Source organism: Ranitomeya variabilis, chromosome 1 (genome assembly GCF_051348905.1).
Source record: "Ranitomeya variabilis isolate aRanVar5 chromosome 1, aRanVar5.hap1, whole genome shotgun sequence".
Classification (NCBI taxonomy): domain Eukaryota; kingdom Metazoa; phylum Chordata; class Amphibia; order Anura; family Dendrobatidae; genus Ranitomeya; species Ranitomeya variabilis.
In genome coordinates this window covers 652,856,661-652,878,716 of record NC_135232.1, presented here as the reverse complement: position 1 = coordinate 652,878,716, position 22,056 = coordinate 652,856,661, and the positions used below count along the sequence as shown (strand labels likewise).

At 46.5% G+C, this 22,056-nt stretch overlaps 1 protein-coding gene across 3 annotated transcripts in view; it reads right to left on the bottom strand.

The window, feature by feature from the left end:
- LOC143774783 (putative N-acetylated-alpha-linked acidic dipeptidase) overlaps window positions 1–22,056 on the bottom strand; it is a 236,518-nt gene that overhangs the window by 114,838 nt on the left and 99,624 nt on the right. For all 3 annotated transcript variants that reach the window (XM_077262561.1, XM_077262553.1, XM_077262567.1), the window contains one exon: window positions 19,639–19,729. In XM_077262561.1, the coding sequence (XP_077118676.1) occupies window positions 19,639–19,729 (91 nt within the window). The remainder of the gene's footprint in view (window positions 1–19,638; window positions 19,730–22,056) is intronic.

The window sequence follows — 22,056 nt, the reverse complement described above, 5'->3', positions numbered from 1 at the left end:
CTCTCCTCTCACAGTCAATATTTGTGGGGGGCTGCCTTTCCTTTGGGAATTTTCTCTGAGGCAAGATAGTATTCCTATTTCTTTCTTTAGGTGTAATTAGTCCTCCGGCCATGACGAGGTGTCTAGGGAGTGACAGGAACATCCCACAGCTACTTCTAGTTGATGTGTTAAGTTCAGGGTCTGCGGTCAGTATAGAGGCCACCTACTCCAGAGCTCGTCCATGCTGCTCCTAGGCCACCAGTTCATAACAGTACAACTGGCCAACAATGAGTTAACCGCATCTCAAAAGAAGGGAAAGAAAGTGCTGAGCCATTTTTTTTTCTGTGTTTTTTTTTCCCTCTTCACTTCTGGGTGGCTCAGGAGTTAGGCGTTGACATGGATGTTCAGGGACTTGCTTCTCGGGTGGATCAACTTGCTGCTAGAGTACAGGGTATTTCTGATTATGTCGTGCAGACTCCTGTTTTAGAGCCTAGAATTCCTACCCCCAATCTGTTCTTCGGGGACAGGTCCAAATTTTTGAGCTTTAAAAATAACTGTAAACTGTTTTTTGCTCTTAAGCCCCGTTCCTCTGGTGATCCCATCCAGCAGGTAAAAATTGTCATTTCTCTGTTGCGCGGTGACCCGCAGGATTGGGCATTTTCCCTGGAATCTGGGAATCCGGCCTTGCTTAATGTAGACACCTTTTTTCAGGCGCTTGGGTTATTGTATGATGAACCTAACTCTGTAGAGCATGCTGAGAAAACACTTTTGGCCCTGTGTCAGGGTCAAGAAGCGGCAGAGTCATATTGCCAGAAATTCAGAAAATGGTCTGTGCTTACTAAGTGGAATGAGGATGCTTTGGCGGCAATTTTCAGAAAGGGTCTTTCTGAATCTGTTAAAGATGTTATGGTGGGGTTCCCCACGCCTGCAGGTCTGAGTGATTCTATGTCTCTGGCCATTCAAATTGATCGGCGCTTGCGTGAGCGCAGAGTTGTGCACACTATGGCGTTGTCTTCCGAGCGGAGTCCTGAGCCTATGCAGTGTGATAGGATTGTGTCTAGAGCGGAACGCCAAGGATTCAGACGTCAGAATAGGTTGTGCTTTTACTGCGGCGATTCTGCTCATGTTATTTCTGATTGCCCTAAGCGTGCCAAGAGAATCGCTAATTCCGTTACTATCAGTACTGTACAACCTAAATTTCTGTTATCTGTGACCCTGATCTGCTCATTATCATCATTCTCTGTCATGGCATTTGTGGATTCAGGCGCCGCTTTAAATTTAATGGACTTCGAATTTGCCAGACGTTGTGGTTTTTCCTTACAGCCTTTGCGGAGTTCTATCCCTTTGAGGGGGATTGATGCTACACCATTGGCTAAAAATAAACCTCAGTTTTGGACACAGTTAACCATGTGCATGGCTCCAGCCCATCAGGAAGATTGTCGCTTCCTGGTGTTACATAATTTGCATGATGCTGTTGTGCTGGGGTTTCCATGGTTACAGGTACATAATCCGGTGTTGGATTGGAAATCTATGTCTGTGACTAGTCGGGGTTGTCAGGGGGTTCACGATGACGTTCCTCTGATGTCAATTTCCTCCTCCCCCTCTTCTGAAATTCCTGAGTTTCTGTCAGATTTCCAGGATGTTTTCGATGAGCCCAAGTCCAGTTCCCTTCCACCGCATAGGGACTGTGATTGTGCTATTGATTTGATTCCAGGCTGTAAGTTTCCTAAGGGCCGACTTTTCAACCTGTCTGTGCCTGAACATGCCGCCATGCGGAGCTATGTAAGGGAGTCTTTGGAGAAGGGGCATATGCGGCCATCTTCTTCTCCATTAGGAGCAGGTTTTTTTTTTGTTGCCAAGAAGGATGGCTCCTTGAGACCCTGTATTGATTATCGCCTCTTGAATAAGATCACGGTCAAATTCCAATACCCTTTGCCTTTGCTTTCTGATTTGTTTGCCAGAATTAAGGGGGCTAGTTGGTTTACTAAGATTGACCTTCGAGGGGCATATAATCTGGTTCGTATTAAGCAGGGTGACGAATGGAAAACTGCGTTTAATACGCCCGAGGGCCATTTTGAGTATCTTGTGATGCCATTCGGACTCTCTAATGCCCCATCTGTGTTTCAGTCCTTCATGCATGATATTTTTCGGAATTATCTTGATAAATTCATGATTGTATATTTGGATGATATTTTGATTTTTTCAGATGATTGGGAGTCTCATGTGAAACAAGTTAGGATGGTATTTCAGGTCCTTCGTGACAATGCCTTGTTTGTGAAGGGGTCTAAGTGCCTCTTTGGAGTACAGAAGGTTTCTTTTTTGGGCTTCATTTTTTCTCCATCATCTATAGAAATGGATCCGGCTAAGGTTCAGGCCATTCATGATTGGATCCAGCCCACATCCGTGAAGAGCCTTCAGAAATTTTTGGGCTTTGCTAATTTTTATCACCGTTTCGTTGCCAACTTCTCCAGTGTGGTTAAACCCCTGACCGATTTGACGAGGAAGGGCGCTGATGTAGCTAATTGGTCCTCTGAGGCCGTTTCTGCCTTTCAGGAGCTTAAGCGCTGATTTACTTCTGCCCCTGTGTTGCGTCAGCCGGATGTTTCTCTTCCTTTTCAGGTTGAGGTTGACGCTTCTGAGATTGGGGCAGGGGCCGTTTTGTCTCAGAGGAATTCTGATGGTTCCTTGATGAAACCGTGTGCCTTCTTTTCTCGAAAGTTTTCGCCTGCGGAATGCAATTATGATGTCGGCAATCGTGAGTTGTTGGCTATGAAGTGGGCATTTGAGGAGTGGCGACATTGGCTTGAGGGGGCCAAGCACCGTATTGTGGTCTTGACCGATCATAAGAATCTGATTTACCTCGAGTCTGCCAAACGGCTGAATCCTAGACAGGCCCAATGGTCCCTGTTTTTCTCCCGTTTTGATTTTGTTGTCTCGTATCTTCCAGGTTCTAAGAATGTTAAGGCTGATGCCCTCTCTAGGAGTTTCTTGCCTGATTCCCCTGGGATTCTTGAGCCGGTTGGTATTCTTAAGGAGGGGGTGATTCTTTCTGCCATCTCCCCTGATTTGCGACGGGCTCTTCAGGAGTTCCAGGCTGATAAACCTGATCGCTGTCCAGCGGGGAAACTGTTTGTTCCTGACAGATGGACTAGTAAAGTGATTTCTGAGGTTCACTGTTCTGTGTTGGCTGGCCATCCTGGGATTTTTGGTACCAGAGATTTGGTTAGTAGGTCCTTTTGGTGGCCTTCTTTGTCACGGGATGTGCGTTCTTTTGTGCAGTCCTGTGGGACTTGTGCGCTGGCCAAACCTTGCTGCTCCCGCGCCAGTGGGTTGCTTTTGCCTTTCCCGGTCCCTGAGAGGCCTTGGACGCATATTTCTATGGATTTTATTTCGGATCTTCCTGTTTCCCAGAGGATGTCTGTTATCTGGGTGGTCTGTGACCGGTTTTCTAAGATAGTTCATTTGGTACCTTTGCCTAAGTTGCCTTCCTCTTCTGAGTTGGTTCCGTTGTTTTTTTCAGCATGTGGTTCGTTTGCATGGCATTCCGGAGAATATTGTGTCCGATAGAGGTTCCCAGTTTGTTTCTAGGTTTTGGCGGTCCTTTTGTGCTAAGCTGGGCATTGATTTGTCTTTTTCTTCCGCATTTCATCCTCAGACAAACGGCCAAACCGAGCGAACTAACCAGACTTTGGAAACTTATTTGAGATGCTTTGTGTCTGCCGATCAGGATGATTGGGTGGCTTTCTTGCCATTGGCCGAGTTTGCCCTTAATAATCGGGCTAGTTCTGCTACCTTGGTGTCACCATTCTTTTGTAATTCTGGGTTTCATCCTCGTTTTTCTTCAGGGCAGGTTTAGTCTTCTGATTGTCCTGGGGTGGACTCTGTGGTTGACAGGTTGCAGCAGATTTGGGCTCATGTTATGGACAATTTGGTGTTGTCTCAGGAGGAGGCGCAGCGTTTTGCCAACCGTCGTCGGCGTGTGGGTTCCCGGCTTCGGGTTGGGGATTTGGTCTGGTTGTCTTCTCGTCATGTTCCTATGAAGGTTTCTTCCCCGAAGTTCAAGCCTCGGTTTATTGGTCCTTATAGGATTTCTGAGATTATCAATCCAGTGTCTTTTCGTTTGGCCCTTCCAGCCTCTTTTTCCATCCATAATGTTTTTCATAGATCTTTGTTGCGGAAATATGTGGTGCCCGTGGTTCCCTCTGTTGATCCTCCTGCCCCGGTGTTGATTGATGGGGAGTTGGAGTATGTTGTGGAGAAGATCTTGGATTCTCGTTTTTCTAGACGGAGGCTTCAGTATCTTGTCAAGTGGAAGGGTTATGGCCAGGAGGATAATTCTTGGGTTGTTGCCTCCGATGTTCATGCTGACGATTTGGTTCGTGCCTTCCATTTGGCTCGTCCGGATCGGCCTGGGGGCTCTGGTGAGGGTTCGGTGACCCCTCCTCAAGGGGGGGGGGGTACTGTTGTGAATTCTGTTGTGGGTTCTGCTCTTGGGCTCCCTCCGGTGGTTATAAGTGGTAGTGCTGCTGTTTGTCCTTCACAACAGTCATCAGCTGCTTCCACTTTGGACGGGGCTATTTAGTCTGGCTCTTTCCTTTAGTGAGTGCCAGTTGTCCATTGTTTTCTAGGGATCCACATCTCTGCTTGGTTTCTCCTTCTGGATTGTCCAAATCATCAAAGATAAGTCCTGGCTCTGTTTTTGCAGTCCACATGCGGTGGACTTAATAGTTCTGTGAATTGCTATGTTTTTTCTTGTCCAGCTTTGTCTGTATTAAGATTTACTCAGCCAAGTTGGAAGCTCTGGAGTCACAGAGTTACCCTCCATGTCTTTAGTTAGGTGTGGAGATTTTTGTATTCTCTGTGGTGGATTTTGTAGTATTTTTTATACTGACCGCACAGTACTCTTTCCTGTCTTTTCTTTCTAGGTAGCGTGGCCTCCTTTGCTAAATTCTGTTTTCAGTCTGCGTTTGTAATTTCCCTCTCCTCTCACAGTCAATATTTGTGGGGGGCTGCCTTTCCTTTGGGAATTTTCTCTGAGGCAAGATAGTATTCCTATTTCTTTCTTTAGGTGTAATTAGTCCTCCGGCCATGACGAGGTGTCTAGGGAGTGACAGGAACATCCCACAGCTACTTCTAGTTGATGTGTTAAGTTCAGGGTCTGCGGTCAGTATAGAGGCCACCTACTCCAGAGCTCGTCCATGCTGCTCCTAGGCCACCAGTTCATAACAGTACAACTGGCCAACAATGAGTTAACCGCATCTCAAAAGAAGGGAAAGAAAGTGCTGAGCCATTTTTTTTTCTGTGTTTTTTTTTCCCTCTTCACTTCTGGGTGGCTCAGGAGTTAGGCGTTGACATGGATGTTCAGGGACTTGCTTCTCGGGTGGATCAACTTGCTGCTAGAGTACAGGGTATTTCTGATTATGTCGTGCAGACTCCTGTTTTAGAGCCTAGAATTCCAACCCCCAATCTGTTCTTCGGGGACAGGTCCAAATTTTTGAGCTTTAAAAATAACTGTAAACTGTTTTTTGCTCTTAAGCCCCGTTCCTCTGGTGATCCCATCCAGCAGGTAAAAATTGTCATTTCTCTGTTGCGCGGTGACCCGCAGGATTGGGCATTTTCCCTGGAATCTGGGAATCCAGCCTTGCTTAATGTAGACACCTTTTTTCAGGCGCTTGGGTTATTGTATGATGAACCTAACTCTGTAGAGCATGCTGAGAAAACACTTTTGGCCCTGTGTCAGGGTCAAGAAGCGGCAGAGTCATATTGCCAGAAATTCAGAAAATGGTCTGTGCTTACTAAGTGGAATGAGGATGCTTTGGCGGCAATTTTCAGAAAGGGTCTTTCTGAATCTGTTAAAGATGTTATGGTGGGGTTCCCCACGCCTGCAGGTCTGAGTGATTCTATGTCTCTGGCCATTCAAATTGATCGGCGCTTGCGTGAGCGCAGAGTTGTGCACACTATGGCGTTGTCTTCCGAGCGGAGTCCTGAGCCTATGCAGTGTGATAGGATTGTGTCTAGAGCGGAACGCCAAGGATTCAGACGTCAGAATAGGTTGTGCTTTTACTGCGGCGATTCTGCTCATGTTATTTCTGATTGCCCTAAGCGTGCCAAGAGAATCGCTAATTCCGTTACTATCAGTACTGTACAACCTAAATTTCTGTTATCTGTGACCCTGATCTGCTCATTATCATCATTCTCTGTCATGGCATTTGTGGATTCAGGCGCCGCTTTAAATTTAATGGACTTCGAATTTGCCAGACGTTGTGGTTTTTCCTTACAGCCTTTGCGGAGTTCTATCCCTTTGAGGGGGATTGATGCTACACCATTGGCTAAAAATAAACCTCAGTTTTGGACACAGTTAACCATGTGCATGGCTCCAGCCCATCAGGAAGATTGTCGCTTCCTGGTGTTACATAATTTGCATGATGCTGTTGTGCTGGGGTTTCCATGGTTACAGGTACATAATCCGGTGTTGGATTGGAAATCTATGTCTGTGACTAGTCGGGGTTGTCAGGGGGTTCACGATGACGTTCCTCTGATGTCAATTTCCTCCTCCCCCTCTTCTGAAATTCCTGAGTTTCTGTCAGATTTCCAGGATGTTTTCGATGAGCCCAAGTCCAGTTCCCTTCCACCGCATAGGGACTGTGATTGTGCTATTGATTTGATTCCAGGCTGTAAGTTTCCTAAGGGCCGACTTTTCAACCTGTCTGTGCCTGAACATGCCGCCATGCGGAGCTATGTAAGGGAGTCTTTGGAGAAGGGGCATATGCGGCCATCTTCTTCTCCATTAGGAGCAGGTTTTTTTTTTGTTGCCAAGAAGGATGGCTCCTTGAGACCCTGTATTGATTATCGCCTCTTGAATAAGATCACGGTCAAATTCCAATACCCTTTGCCTTTGCTTTCTGATTTGTTTGCCAGAATTAAGGGGGCTAGTTGGTTTACTAAGATTGACCTTCGAGGGGCATATAATCTGGTTCGTATTAAGCAGGGTGACGAATGGAAAACTGCGTTTAATACGCCCGAGGGCCATTTTGAGTATCTTGTGATGCCATTCGGACTCTCTAATGCCCCATCTGTGTTTCGGTCCTTCATGCATGATATTTTTCGGAATTATCTTGATAAATTCATGATTGTATATTTGGATGATATTTTGATTTTTTCAGATGATTGGGAGTCTCATGTGAAACAAGTTAGGATGGTATTTCAGGTCCTTCGTGACAATGCCTTGTTTGTGAAGGGGTCTAAGTGCCTCTTTGGAGTACAGAAGGTTTCTTTTTTGGGCTTCATTTTTTCTCCATCATCTATAGAAATGGATCCGGCTAAGGTTCAGGCCATTCATGATTGGATCCAGCCCACATCCGTGAAGAGCCTTCAGAAATTTTTGGGCTTTGCTAATTTTTATCGCCGTTTCGTTGCCAACTTCTCCAGTGTGGTTAAACCCCTGACCGATTTGACGAGGAAGGGCGCTGATGTAGCTAATTGGTCCTCTGAGGCCGTTTCTGCCTTTCAGGAGCTTAAGCGCTGATTTACTTCTGCCCCTGTGTTGCGTCAGCCAGATGTTTCTCTTCCTTTTCAGGTTGAGGTTGACGCTTCTGAGATTGGGGCAGGGGCCGTTTTGTCTCAGAGGAATTCTGATGGTTCCTTGATGAAACCGTGTGCCTTCTTTTCTCGAAAGTTTTCGCCTGTGGAACGCAATTATGATGTCGGCAATCGTGAGTTGTTGGCTATGAAGTGGGCATTTGAGGAGTGGCGACATTGGCTTGAGGGGGCCAAGCACCGTATTGTGGTCTTGACCGATCATAAGAATCTGATTTACCTCGAGTCTGCCAAACGGCTGAATCCTAGACAGGCCCAATGGTCCCTGTTTTTCTCCCGTTTTGATTTTGTTGTCTCGTATCTTCCAGGTTCTAAGAATGTTAAGGCTGATGCCCTCTCTAGGAGTTTCTTGCCTGATTCCCCTGGGATTCTTGAGCCGGTTGGTATTCTTAAGGAGGGGGTGATTCTTTCTGCCATCTCCCCTGATTTGCGACGGGCTCTTCAGGAGTTCCAGGCTGATAAACCTGATCGCTGTCCAGCGGGGAAACTGTTTGTTCCTGACAGATGGACTAGTAAAGTGATTTCTGAGGTTCACTGTTCTGTGTTGGCTGGCCATCCTGGGATTTTTGGTACCAGAGATTTGGTTAGTAGGTCCTTTTGGTGGCCTTCTTTGTCACGGGATGTGCGTTCTTTTGTGCAGTCCTGTGGGACTTGTGCGCTGGCCAAACCTTGCTGCTCCCGCGCCAGTGGGTTGCTTTTGCCTTTCCCGGTCCCTGAGAGGCCTTGGACGCATATTTCTATGGATTTTATTTCGGATCTTCCTGTTTCCCAGAGGATGTCTGTTATCTGGGTGGTCTGTGACCGGTTTTCTAAGATAGTTCATTTGGTACCTTTGCCTAAGTTGCCTTCCTCTTCTGAGTTGGTTCCGTTGTTTTTTTCAGCATGTGGTTCGTTTGCATGGCATTCCGGAGAATATTGTGTCCGATAGAGGTTCCCAGTTTGTTTCTAGGTTTTGGCGGTCCTTTTGTGCTAAGCTGGGCATTGATTTGTCTTTTTCTTCCGCATTTCATCCTCAGACAAACGGCCAAACCGAGCGAACTAACCAGACTTTGGAAACTTATTTGAGATGCTTTGTGTCTGCCGATCAGGATGATTGGGTGGCTTTCTTGCCATTGGCCATTGGCCGAGTTTGCCCTTAATAATCGGGCTAGTTCTGCTACCTTGGTGTCACCATTCTTTTGTAATTCTGGGTTTCATCCTCGTTTTTCTTCAGGGCAGGTTTAGTCTTCTGATTGTCCTGGGGTGGACTCTGTGGTTGACAGATTGCAGCAGATTTGGGCTCATGTTATGGACAATTTGGTGTTGTCTCAGGAGGAGGCGCAGCGTTTTGCCAACCGTCGTCGGCGTGTGGGTTCCAGGCTTCGGGTTGGGGATTTGGTCTGGTTGTCTTCTCGTCATGTTCCTATGAAGGTTTCTTCCCCGAAGTTCAAGCCTCGGTTTATTGGTCCTTATAGGATTTCTGAGATTATCAATCCAGTGTCTTTTCGTTTGGCCCTTCCAGCCTCTTTTTCCATCCATAATGTTTTTCATAGATCTTTGTTGCGGAAATATGTGGTGCCCGTGGTTCCCTCTGTTGATCCTCCTGCCCCGGTGTTGATTGATGGGGAGTTGGAGTATGTTGTGGAGAAGATCTTGGATTCTCGTTTTTCTAGACGGAGGCTTCAGTATCTTGTCAAGTGGAAGGGTTATGGCCAGGAGGATAATTCTTGGGTTGTTGCCTCCGATGTTCATGCTGACGATTTGGTTCGTGCCTTCCATTTGGCTCGTCCGGATCGGCCTGGGGGCTCTGGTGAGGGTTCGGTGACCCCTCCTCAAGGGGGGGGGGGTACTGTTGTGAATTCTGTTGTGGGTTCTGCTCTTGGGCTCCCTCCGGTGGTTATAAGTGGTAGTGCTGCTGTTTGTCCTTCACAACAGTCATCAGCTGCTTCCACTTTGGACGGGGCTATTTAGTCTGGCTCCTTCCTTTAGTGAGTGCCAGTTGTCCATTGTTTTCTAGGGATCCACATCTCTGCTTGGTTTCTCCTTCTGGATTGTCCAAATCATCAAAGATAAGTCCTGGCTCTGTTTTTGCAGTCCACATGCGGTGGACTTAATAGTTCTGTGAATTGCTATGTTTTTTCTTGTCCAGCTTTGTCTGTATTAAGATTTACTCAGCCAAGTTGGAAGCTCTGGAGTCACAGAGTTACCCTCCATGCCTTTAGTTAGGTGTGGAGATTTTTGTATTCTCTGTGGTGGATTTTGTAGTATTTTTTATACTGACCGCACAGTACTCTTTCCTGTCTTTTCTTTCTAGGTAGCGTGGCCTCCTTTGCTAAATTCTGTTTTCAGTCTGCGTTTGTAATTTCCCTCTCCTCTCACAGTCAATATTTGTGGGGGGCTGCCTTTCCTTTGGGAATTTTCTCTGAGGCAAGATAGTATTCCTATTTCTTTCTTTAGGTGTAATTAGTCCTCCGGCCATGACGAGGTGTCTAGGGAGTGACAGGAACATCCCACAGCTACTTCTAGTTGATGTGTTAAGTTCAGGGTCTGCGGTCAGTATAGAGGCCACCTACTCCAGAGCTCGTCCATGCTGCTCCTAGGCCACCAGTTCATAACAGTACAACTGGCCAACAATGAGTTAACCGCATCTCAAAAGAAGGGAAAGAAAGTGCTGAGCCATTTTTTTTTCTGTGTTTTTTTTTCCCTCTTCACTTCTGGGTGGCTCAGGAGTTAGGCGTTGACATGGATGTTCAGGGACTTGCTTCTCGGGTGGATCAACTTGCTGCTAGAGTACAGGGTATTTCTGATTATGTCGTGCAGACTCCTGTTTTAGAGCCTAGAATTCCAACCCCCAATCTGTTCTTCGGGGACAGGTCCAAATTTTTGAGCTTTAAAAATAACTGTAAACTGTTTTTTGCTCTTAAGCCCCGTTCCTCTGGTGATCCCATCCAGCAGGTAAAAATTGTCATTTCTCTGTTGCGCGGTGACCCGCAGGATTGGGCATTTTCCCTGGAATCTGGGAATCCGGCCTTGCTTAATGTAGACACCTTTTTTCAGGCGCTTGGGTTATTGTATGATGAACCTAACTCTGTAGAGCATGCTGAGAAAACACTTTTGGCCCTGTGTCAGGGTCAAGAAGCGGCAGAGTCATATTGCCAGAAATTCAGAAAATGGTCTGTGCTTACTAAGTGGAATGAGGATGCTTTGGCGGCAATTTTCAGAAAGGGTCTTTCTGAATCTGTTAAAGATGTTATGGTGGGGTTCCCCACGCCTGCAGGTCTGAGTGATTCTATGTCTCTGGCCATTCAAATTGATCGGCGCTTGCGTGAGCGCAGAGTTGTGCACACTATGGCGTTGTCTTCCGAGCGGAGTCCTGAGCCTATGCAGTGTGATAGGATTGTGTCTAGAGCGGAACGCCAAGGATTCAGACGTCAGAATAGGTTGTGCTTTTACTGCGGCGATTCTGCTCATGTTATTTCTGATTGCCCTAAGCGTGCCAAGAGAATCGCTAATTCCGTTACTATCAGTACTGTACAACCTAAATTTCTGTTATCTGTGACCCTGATCTGCTCATTATCATCATTCTCTGTCATGGCATTTGTGGATTCAGGCGCCGCTTTAAATTTAATGGACTTCGAATTTGCCAGACGTTGTGGTTTTTCCTTACAGCCTTTGCGGAGTTCTATCCCTTTGAGGGGGATTGATGCTACACCATTGGCTAAAAATAAACCTCAGTTTTGGACACAGTTAACCATGTGCATAGCTCCAGCCCATCAGGAAGATTGTCGCTTCCTGGTGTTACATAATTTGCATGATGCTGTTGTGCTGGGGTTTCCATGGTTACAGGTACATAATCCGGTGTTGGATTGGAAATCTATGTCTGTGACTAGTCGGGGTTGTCAGGGGGTTCACGATGACGTTCCTCTGATGTCAATTTCCTCCTCCCCCTCTTCTGAAATTCCTGAGTTTCTGTCAGATTTCCAGGATGTTTTCGATGAGCCCAAGTCCAGTTCCCTTCCACCGCATAGGGACTGTGATTGTGCTATTGATTTGATTCCAGGCTGTAAGTTTCCTAAGGGCCGACTTTTCAACCTGTCTGTGCCTGAACATGCCGCCATGCGGAGCTATGTAAGGGAGTCTTTGGAGAAGGGGCATATGCGGCCATCTTCTTCTCCATTAGGAGCAGGTTTTTTTTTTGTTGCCAAGAAGGATGGCTCCTTGAGACCCTGTATTGATTATCGCCTCTTGAATAAGATCACGGTCAAATTCCAATACCCTTTGCCTTTGCTTTCTGATTTGTTTGCCAGAATTAAGGGGGCTAGTTGGTTTACTAAGATTGACCTTCGAGGGGCATATAATCTGGTTCGTATTAAGCAGGGTGACGAATGGAAAACTGCGTTTAATACGCCCGAGGGCCATTTTGAGTATCTTGTGATGCCATTCGGACTCTCTAATGCCCCATCTGTGTTTCAGTCCTTCATGCATGATATTTTTCGGAATTATCTTGATAAATTCATGATTGTATATTTGGATGATATTTTGATTTTTTCAGATGATTGGGAGTCTCATGTGAAACAAGTTAGGATGGTATTTCAGGTCCTTCGTGACAATGCCTTGTTTGTGAAGGGGTCTAAGTGCCTCTTTGGAGTACAGAAGGTTTCTTTTTTGGGCTTCATTTTTTCTCCATCATCTATAGAAATAGATCCGGCTAAGGTTCAGGCCATTCATGATTGGATCCAGCCCACATCCGTGAAGAGCCTTCAGAAATTTTTGGGCTTTGCTAATTTTTATCGCCGTTTCGTTGCCAACTTCTCCAGTGTGGTTAAACCCCTGACCGATTTGACGAGGAAGGGCGCTGATGTAGCTAATTGGTCCTCTGAGGCCGTTTCTGCCTTTCAGGAGCTTAAGCGCTGATTTACTTCTGCCCCTGTGTTGCGTCAGCCGGATGTTTCTCTTCCTTTTCAGGTTGAGGTTGACGCTTCTGAGATTGGGGCAGGGGCCGTTTTGTCTCAGAGGAATTCTGATGGTTCCTTGATGAAACCGTGTGCCTTCTTTTCTCGAAAGTTTTCGCCTGTGGAACGCAATTATGATGTCGGCAATCGTGAGTTGTTGGCTATGAAGTGGGCATTTGAGGAGTGGCGACATTGGCTTGAGGGGGCCAAGCACCGTATTGTGGTCTTGACCGATCATAAGAATCTGATTTACCTCGAGTCTGCCAAACGGCTGAATCCTAGACAGGCCCAATGGTCCCTGTTTTTCTCCCGTTTTGATTTTGTTGTCTCGTATCTTCCAGGTTCTAAGAATGTTAAGGCTGATGCCCTCTCTAGGAGTTTCTTGCCTGATTCCCCTGGGATTCTTGAGCCGGTTGGTATTCTTAAGGAGGGGGTGATTCTTTCTGCCATCTCCCCTGATTTGCGACGGGCTCTTCAGGAGTTCCAGGCTGATAAACCTGATCGCTGTCCAGCGGGGAAACTGTTTGTTCCTGACAGATGGACTAGTAAAGTGATTTCTGAGGTTCACTGTTCTGTGTTGGCTGGCCATCCTGGGATTTTTGGTACCAGAGATTTGGTTAGTAGGTCCTTTTGGTGGCCTTCTTTGTCACGGGATGTGCGTTCTTTTGTGCAGTCCTGTGGGACTTGTGCGCTGGCCAAACCTTGCTGCTCCCGCGCCAGTGGGTTGCTTTTGCCTTTCCCGGTCCCTGAGAGGCCTTGGACGCATATTTCTATGGATTTTATTTCGGATCTTCCTGTTTCCCAGAGGATGTCTGTTATCTGGGTGGTCTGTGACTGGTTTTCTAAGATAGTTCATTTGGTACCTTTGCCTAAGTTGCCTTCCTCTTCTGAGTTGGTTCCGTTGTTTTTTTCAGCATGTGGTTCGTTTGCATGGCATTCCGGAGAATATTGTGTCCGATAGAGGTTCCCAGTTTGTTTCTAGGTTTTGGCGGTCCTTTTGTGCTAAGCTGGGCATTGATTTGTCTTTTTCTTCCGCATTTCATCCTCAGACAAACGGCCAAACCGAGCGAACTAACCAGACTTTGGAAACTTATTTGAGATGCTTTGTGTCTGCCGATCAGGATGATTGGGTGGCTTTCTTGCCATTGGCCATTGGCCGAGTTTGCCCTTAATAATCGGGCTAGTTCTGCTACCTTGGTGTCACCATTCTTTTGTAATTCTGGGTTTCATCCTCGTTTTTCTTCAGGGCAGGTTTAGTCTTCTGATTGTCCTGGGGTGGACTCTGTGGTTGACAGGTTGCAGCAGATTTGGGCTCATGTTATGGACAATTTGGTGTTGTCTCAGGAGGAGGCGCAGCGTTTTGCCAACCGTCGTCGGCGTGTGGGTTCCCGGCTTCGGGTTGGGGATTTGGTCTGGTTGTCTTCTCGTCATGTTCCTATGAAGGTTTCTTCCCCGAAGTTCAAGCCTCGGTTTATTGGTCCTTATAGGATTTCTGAGATTATCAATCCAGTGTCTTTTCGTTTGGCCCTTCCAGCCTCTTTTTCCATCCATAATGTTTTTCATAGATCTTTGTTGCGGAAATATGTGGTGCCCGTGGTTCCCTCTGTTGATCCTCCTGCCCCGGTGTTGATTGATGGGGAGTTGGAGTATGTTGTGGAGAAGATCTTGGATTCTCGTTTTTCTAGATGGAGGCTTCAGTATCTTGTCAAGTGGAAGGGTTATGGCCAGGAGGATAATTCTTGGGTTGTTGCCTCCGATGTTCATGCTGACGATTTGGTTCGTGCCTTCCATTTGGCTCGTCCGGATCGGCCTGGGGGCTCTGGTGAGGGTTCGGTGACCCCTCCTCAAGGGGGGGGGGTACTGTTGTGAATTCTGTTGTGGGTTCTGCTCTTGGGCTCCCTCCGGTGGTTATAAGTGGTAGTGCTGCTGTTTGTCCTTCACAACAGTCATCAGCTGCTTCCACTTTGGACGGGGCTATTTAGTCTGGCTCCTTCCTTTAGTGAGTGCCAGTTGTCCATTGTTTTCTAGGGATCCACATCTCTGCTTGGTTTCTCCTTCTGGATTGTCCAAATCATCAAAGATAAGTCCTGGCTCTGTTTTTGCAGTCCACATGCGGTGGACTTAATAGTTCTGTGAATTGCTGTTTTTTCTTGTCCAGCTTTGTCTGTATTAAGATTTACTCAGCCAAGTTGGAAGCTCTGGAGTCACAGAGTTACCCTCCATGCCTTTAGTTAGGTGTGGAGATTTTTGTATTCTCTGTGGTGGATTTTGTAGTATTTTTTATACTGACCGCACAGTACTCTTTCCTGTCTTTTCTTTCTAGGTAGCGTGGCCTCCTTTGCTAAATTCTGTTTTCAGTCTGCGTTTGTAATTTCCCTCTCCTCTCACAGTCAATATTTGTGGGGGGCTGCCTTTCCTTTGGGAATTTTTTCTGAGGCAAGATAGTATTCCTGTTTCTTTCTTTAGGTGTAATTAGTCCTCCGGCCGTGACGAGGTGTCTAGGGAGTGACAGGAACATCCCACGGCTACTTCTAGTTGATGTGTTAAGTTCAGGGTCTGCGGTCAGTATAGAGGCCACCTACTCCAGAGCTCGTCCATGCTGCTCCTAGGCCACCAGTTCATAATACTACTGTACACAAGATGAGGTGCAAACAGCAAAGGGTAAATTTATGGGAAGGCAAGGAATGAAGTGGCTGAGGAAGGTGCAAACAGAGGTATGCAATGGCAAAAGATAATTTACAAGAGTTGTATTCTTAAGCTGGGCCGTCAAATAGCATGGTGCTCCAACTATTACAGACTCAACATACGTCACACAAGCAAATGCAAACAATAAAGAAAGAATGATGCTACTCTACGTATAGCTTCCCTGGCCTCTACTAAGCAGGCCACGTCTGCCGTGTTCTGTCTACTGAAGCCTACACTAGGCCCTGACATGTCCACAAAACAGGAACAAACTCACAGTGATGTTGGGGACTCAGATCCAGTCCCGGGGGGGGGCCCCCAACAGTCTAGTACGGTGGTGCGCACGGCCCTCTGCCAGCTCCGTGAAACATGTTCTTCTCCTTGCTTCTGGGTCCTGGAAGTGCTCCTGGAAACTGTAAATCCCTTTCTCGGTATCTTCGTATCTTCTCAAACTAGCATAGAACAGCCACCCTTGCTGTACCCAAAGAGGCCGTCCAATTTCATGAGTCCACTCTGTCCCAGGTTGTGGGACCTCTTTTACAGCTACAAGCTTAGCACAGACATTCTCTGCAGCAGCTTCTGCTCACACGCTCCCAAGGCTCAACTCCTCCCCTTGGCACAGGGCAGTTCATTTACACAGTCTATTGCAGGGGGGAGCAGAACATTCCATCACACCAGACAAGGGTATGCTGTCTCTTAAAGTGGCAGCGTGTTCCTTACTGTTCATAACAGCACCACACCCCACACCACCACAATGTTTCATTGTTGGGATTGTATTGGGCAGGTGATGAGCAGTGCCTGGTTTTCTCCACACATACTGCTTAGAATTAACACCAAAAAGGTCTATCTTTATCTCATCAGACAAGAGAATCTTATTTCTCATAGTCTAGGAGTCCTTCATGTGTTTTTTAGCAAACTCTACGTGGGCTTTCATATGTCTTGAACTGAGGAGAGGCTTCCATCAGGCCACTCTGGCATAAAGGTCTGACTGGTAGAGGGCTGCATTGAGAGTTGACTTTGTGGAACTTTCTCCCATCTCCCTACTGCATCTGTGGAGTTCAGCCACAGTGATCTTGGGGTTCTCTCTCACCAAGGCTCTTCTCCCACGATTGTTCAGTTTGGCAGGACGGCCATGTCTAGGAAGAATTCTGGTGGTCCCAAACTTCTTCCATTTAAGGATTATGGAGGCCGCTAATGCTCTTAGGAACCTGGAGTACTTTTGTAACCTTGGCCAGATCTGTGCCTTGCCACAAGTCTCTGAGCTCCATAGCCAGTTCCTTTGACCTCAAGATTCTCATTTGGTCTGAAATGCACTGTGAACTGTGAGGTCTTATATAGACAGGTGTGTGCCTTTCCAAATCAAGTCCTATCAGTTTAAGGCCGACTGGCGACTTAAACGGACAAGTGCAATGCAATTAAAAATCGCATTGCACTCGGACCAATGTTAACCCAGGGGGCAGATCCCACAGCTGATTTTTTGTCGGCCATTTTCCTCGGTCGGAGACAATCGCAGCATGCTACGATTGTCACGGACATTGTCACGGCCAACTCTTGGCTCACTCGCACCCATATGAGCCTATGGGTGCGAGTGAGACTCGGATATCATCCAAGTGCTGTGCGGTATAAGCGGACCCCAGCAATGGAGGAGATGGAGAAATTAGTTTCTCCGCCTCCTCCGCAGCTGTGCTCCGATCTGCTCTGTGCGAGAAGATCGGGCCACATCCGGCCCTCTGGCTGTCTCAGTCCGGCCTGCGGACCGAGACAGCCGTGGGGCTGAAAACCCCACAGTCTCCCGCAGTCAGCATTGGTGGAGGAGGGGCCTCTGGCCACCTCCTTCACCAATCAGTGTGTGAAACAACTGACGCAATGTCGTCATGTCATCGCGTCAGCTGTGTACCGAGGGAGAGTCAGCGCATCGGAGACAGCAACAGAAGCAGGGCGCCTGGGAAAGGGACCAAGGTGAGTATGTGGTGTTTTTTTTTTTCATGTGTATGAACATGGGGAATCTATGGGGTGAACATGGGGATTCTCTGGGAGTGAACGTGGGGATTGTATGGAGTGAACATGGGGATTCTATGGGAGTGAACATGGGGATTCTATGGGAGTGAACATGGGGATTCTTTGGGGTGAACATGGGGATTCTATGGGGTGAACATGGGGATTCTATGGGGTGAACATGGGGATTCTATGGTGGTGAACATGGGGATTCTATGGGGTGAACATGGGGATTCTATGGGGGTGAACATGGGGATTCTATGGGGGTGACATGCAGCACATGGGGAGGCTATGTGGGTGACATACTGCACAAGGGGAGGCCATGGGGGTGTCATGCTGCACACGGGGAGGCTATGTCGGTGTCATGCGGCACTTGGGGAGGCTATGGGGGGTGTCATGCTGCACATGGGAAGGCTGTGGGGGGTATCATGCTGCACATGGGGAGGGTATGGGGGTGACTTGCTGCAGATGGTGATGCTATAGGAAGGCTGTATACTGTCATGCAATATATGGGAAGGCTGTGTGGGGCTCAATCAGTATATGAGGAGGCTGTGGGGGCCTCATGCAGTATATGGGAGGCTGTGTGGGGCCTCATTCAGTATGTGGAGAGACTGTGGGGCTCATGTTTTATATAAGAAGGCTGAGTGGGGCTCATGCAGTTTATGGGGAGGCTGTGTGGGTCTCATGCTGTACATGGGGAGCCTTTGTGGGGCTCATGCTGCACATGGGGAGGCTATGTCGGTGTCATGCTGCACATGGGGAGGCTATGGGGGGTGTCATGCTGCACATGGGAAGGCTATGGGGGGTATCATGCTGCACATGGGAAGGCTATGGGGGTATCATGCTGCACATGGGGAGGCTATGGGGGCGACTTGCTGCACATGGTGATGCTATAGGAAGGCTGTATACTGTCATGCAATATATGGGAAGGCTTTGTGGGGCTCAATCAGAATATGGGGAGGCTGTGGGGGCCTCATGCAGTATATGGGAGGCTGTGTGGGGCCTCATTCAGTATGTGGAGAGACTGTGGGGCTCATGTTTTATATAAGAAGGCTGAGTGGGGCTCATGCAGTTTATGGGGAGGCTGTGTGGGTCTCATGCTGTACATGGGGAGCCTTTGTGGGGCTCATGCTGTACATGGGGAGGCTGTGTGGGACTCATGCTGTACATGGGGAAGCTGTGTGGGGCTCATGCTGCACATGGGGAGGCTGTGTGGGGCTCATGCTGTACATGGGGAGGCTGTGTGGGGTTCATGCTGTACATGAGGAGGCTGTGTCAGGCTCATGCCGTATATAGGGAGGCTGTGTGGGGCTCATGCTGTATATAGGGAGGCTGTGTGGGGCTCATGCCGTATATAGGGAGGCTGTGTGGGCCTCATGCCATATATTGGTAGGCTGTGTGGGGCTCATGCTGTATATAGGGAGGCTGTGTGGGGCTCATGCCGTATTTAGGATGGCTGTGTGGGGCTCATGCCGCATATGTAGGCAGTGTGAGGCTCATGCTGTATATAAGGGGCTGTGGGGGGGTTCAAAGGTATATAAGGGGTGTCAGCATACTTAATTATGCTCAATATTAAGTGATACAATTAATATTAATAAATTAATATTGAGTAGAATTAATTTCAAGCTATTAGTTCGGCCCTCCACAACAGTCATGGTCTCTCATGTGGCCCTTCGGGAAAATTAATTGCCCACCCCTGCCCTAAGGTCATTCGTAGTGATGTCTGCATTCACATGACTGATGATAGACAGAAAACATATACAGCTCTGGCAAAATTTAAGAGACCACCACATCAAAACCCTGTCATGGGCAGCCCAATCTCCAGACCTGAACCCCATAGAAAACCTCTGGAATGTAATCAAAAGGATGATGGATAGTCACAAGCCATCAAACAAAGAAGAACTGCCTCAACTTGTGCACCAGAAGCAGTGTGAAAGATGGGTGGCAAGCATGCCAAGACGCGTGAAAGCTGTTATTAAAAATCATAGTTATTCCACAAAATATTGATTTCTGAACTCTTCCTGAGGTAAAATACTAGTATTGTTGTTTCTAAATGATTATGAACTTGTTGTCTTTGCATTATTTGAGGTCTGAAAGTACTGTTTTGTTTTGTTTTTATTTTGACCATTTTTCTTTGCCAGAAAAAAATGCAAAATGTATTGCTTGGAAATTCAGACACGTTGTCAGAAGTTTATAGAATCAAAGAACAATTTACGTTTTACTCAAAAATATACAGTACCTATAAAGATAAAAATCAGACAAACTGAACATTTTGCAGTGGCCTATTAATTTTTGCCAAAGCTGTATATGTGTGTGTATATATATATATATATATATATATATATATATATATATATATATATATATATATATATATATATATATATATATATATATATATATAAAAAAAAATTTGTTTACTGTTTCTGAAACTAAGCACATCCTTTAGGATTACCTGAGATAGGTGACAGCATTGTCATAACCGATTGGCGTCACTGGAATTTTGGATAGTTTCATGTCCTTTTGTTCCAAGAAAAATGCAGAGTCTAAACGGAAAGAATATATTCTATGTTTACTATGACAATTCATAAAACCTACTATTGGAATATAAAAAAATTAAAGGGCACCACCCCTGAATCACTGGGCTCACTGGTGATAAAAATTTAGACAGCACCAGAAAGCTGAAATTAGTGACTGACTGCAGCTGTCACGGGATGTCAACCTGACATCATTGCAGGATGCAGTTATGCAAGAGAGGTAGAGCAAGGGCTAAAAGTTTTAATTTAACAGGGGATACTCCACACAGGGAGATAAACAGTTAAATGAGGGTTGAACAGTTCAAGGGTAGGCAATAGGTACAGTTAATGAGCAATAAACAAGATAACGGCAGTTCCTTAAATCACTTATCATGTCAAAGGCTTCCAAGTCTTCTGCTGATGCTTTGATTGCGGCGGCGTCGACAACGGCCGGAGCGGTGCTATTCCTGTAGGGTCCTGCAAACAACTTCACCGAATCCGTAAAAAAGAGTTTTCTTTATTCACAAACTTTAAGCATAGAGGATACAGACTTCAGCACGAGCCATATGGGTAAGAATCTCAACGCGTTTCTGGAGACTAAGCTCCCTTAATCATGATGTGTGATGATTAAGGGAGCTTAGTCTCCAGAAACGCGTTGAGATTCTTACCCATATGGCTCGTGCTGAAGTCTGTATCCTCTATGCTTAAAGTTTCTAGAAGAAACTGGCATATTTTGCAATCAGACAGAGATTTAGCTAAAATAAATATTGGCAATCCACAATTTGCCTACAGACGCACACAAAATTTGGGAGATATATTGGTGCATAGTCGCATTATACCGGAGGAAAAAAATTGGTTAAAAACCACCTCCAGCCCAGGAAATTTTAAGTGCGGTAATTAAATTATTGCCAGTTTCATCTAACACAGTCCTCTAAAAATAGGTCCCTTAGAACATAGAACTAAAGACTTTATTTCATGTAGAAGCAAAAATGTGGTGTATATCCTCTATTGTCCCTGCTCTTTTTATTATATAGGTAAGACTATTCGCCCCATGTGTACGAGGTTTAGAGAACATTTTAGTTCAATAACCTCAGGAAAAGGCTCTTTGCAACTTAGGGTACTTTCACACTAGTGTCGTACGACGCACGTCGCAATGCGTCGTTTTGAAGAAAAAACGCATCCTGCAGGATGCGTTTTTTCTCCATAGGGTTGCATTAGCGACGCATTGCGACGCATTGCCACACGTCTCATCCGTCGTGCGACGGATGCGTCGTGTTTTGGTGGACCGTCGGCACAAAAAAAGTTACATGTAACTTTTTTTGTGCGTCGTGTCCGCCATTTCCGACCGCGCAAGCGCGGCCGGAACTCCGCCTCCTCCTCCCTGGATATCACAATGGGGCAGCGGATGCGTTGAAAAACTGCATCCGCTGCCCCCTTGTGCTTTTTTTCACAGCATGCGTCGGTACGTCGGAACGACGCATTGCGTCGTGCGTCGTACGATGCTAGTGTGAAAGTAGCCTTATTAGTCATATGCAGGAAAAACATGATGCTAACCCTAGATTATTGAGCTTTGCAGGTTTAGAAATAGTTAAGCACCCTTCGAGGGGAGGAAACCACAATAAGATTCTCTTGCAACATGAAGCTAAATGGATTATGAAAACAAATGCTCAGGGTCCAATGGGTCTGATCGATAAATTAGACATGTCTGTCTTTTTATGATTATTGTTTGTTGTTTGTTCTGAATTTGTATGTGATTATTGTTGTGCTTTTTAGATTGTATATATTGCTTGTGCACAATTTGTTAATCAGAGACTCGTGCCATACAGATGATTGAAACTGCCATCCTCCTGTTTGCTCCTTGCACCTTCTTGTACACCCGCCGCCCTAGAGGTATGTCCTGACCTCACACCACTAAGTGGGAGAATAAAAAGACTTTTAAACGCATCGCTTGGTGAGTGCCACTATTTCTTTTTCTTCATATTTCTCATTTTCCATTAGACTGGCAGTTGCAATCCATGTGGTGTCGCACTGCTGAGTACTGCAGAACAGGAGGTGGTCATGATTCCCCAGCAGCACAGCAAAAGAGGGAGTAGAGTGCAAAACCAAAGCAGGCAGACCCTAGCCAGTACATAGGCTTCTACTGCCCACCGCGCTGAGGAAAAGAGCAAACCAAAGCTAGCTCAAAAGAGCTCCCTGGTGTGGTATTTCCTCAGCCAATGTGCTGATGTTAAGACACAGGTGGTTTGCAAGCTGTGCCATCAGAGCCTGAAGCAAGGCATAAATCTTCTGAACGGTATCTGTAAGCAGGTGCATGGGGTGCAGTGACGGATAGGAGGCAGAGCAAGGATAACAAGTTT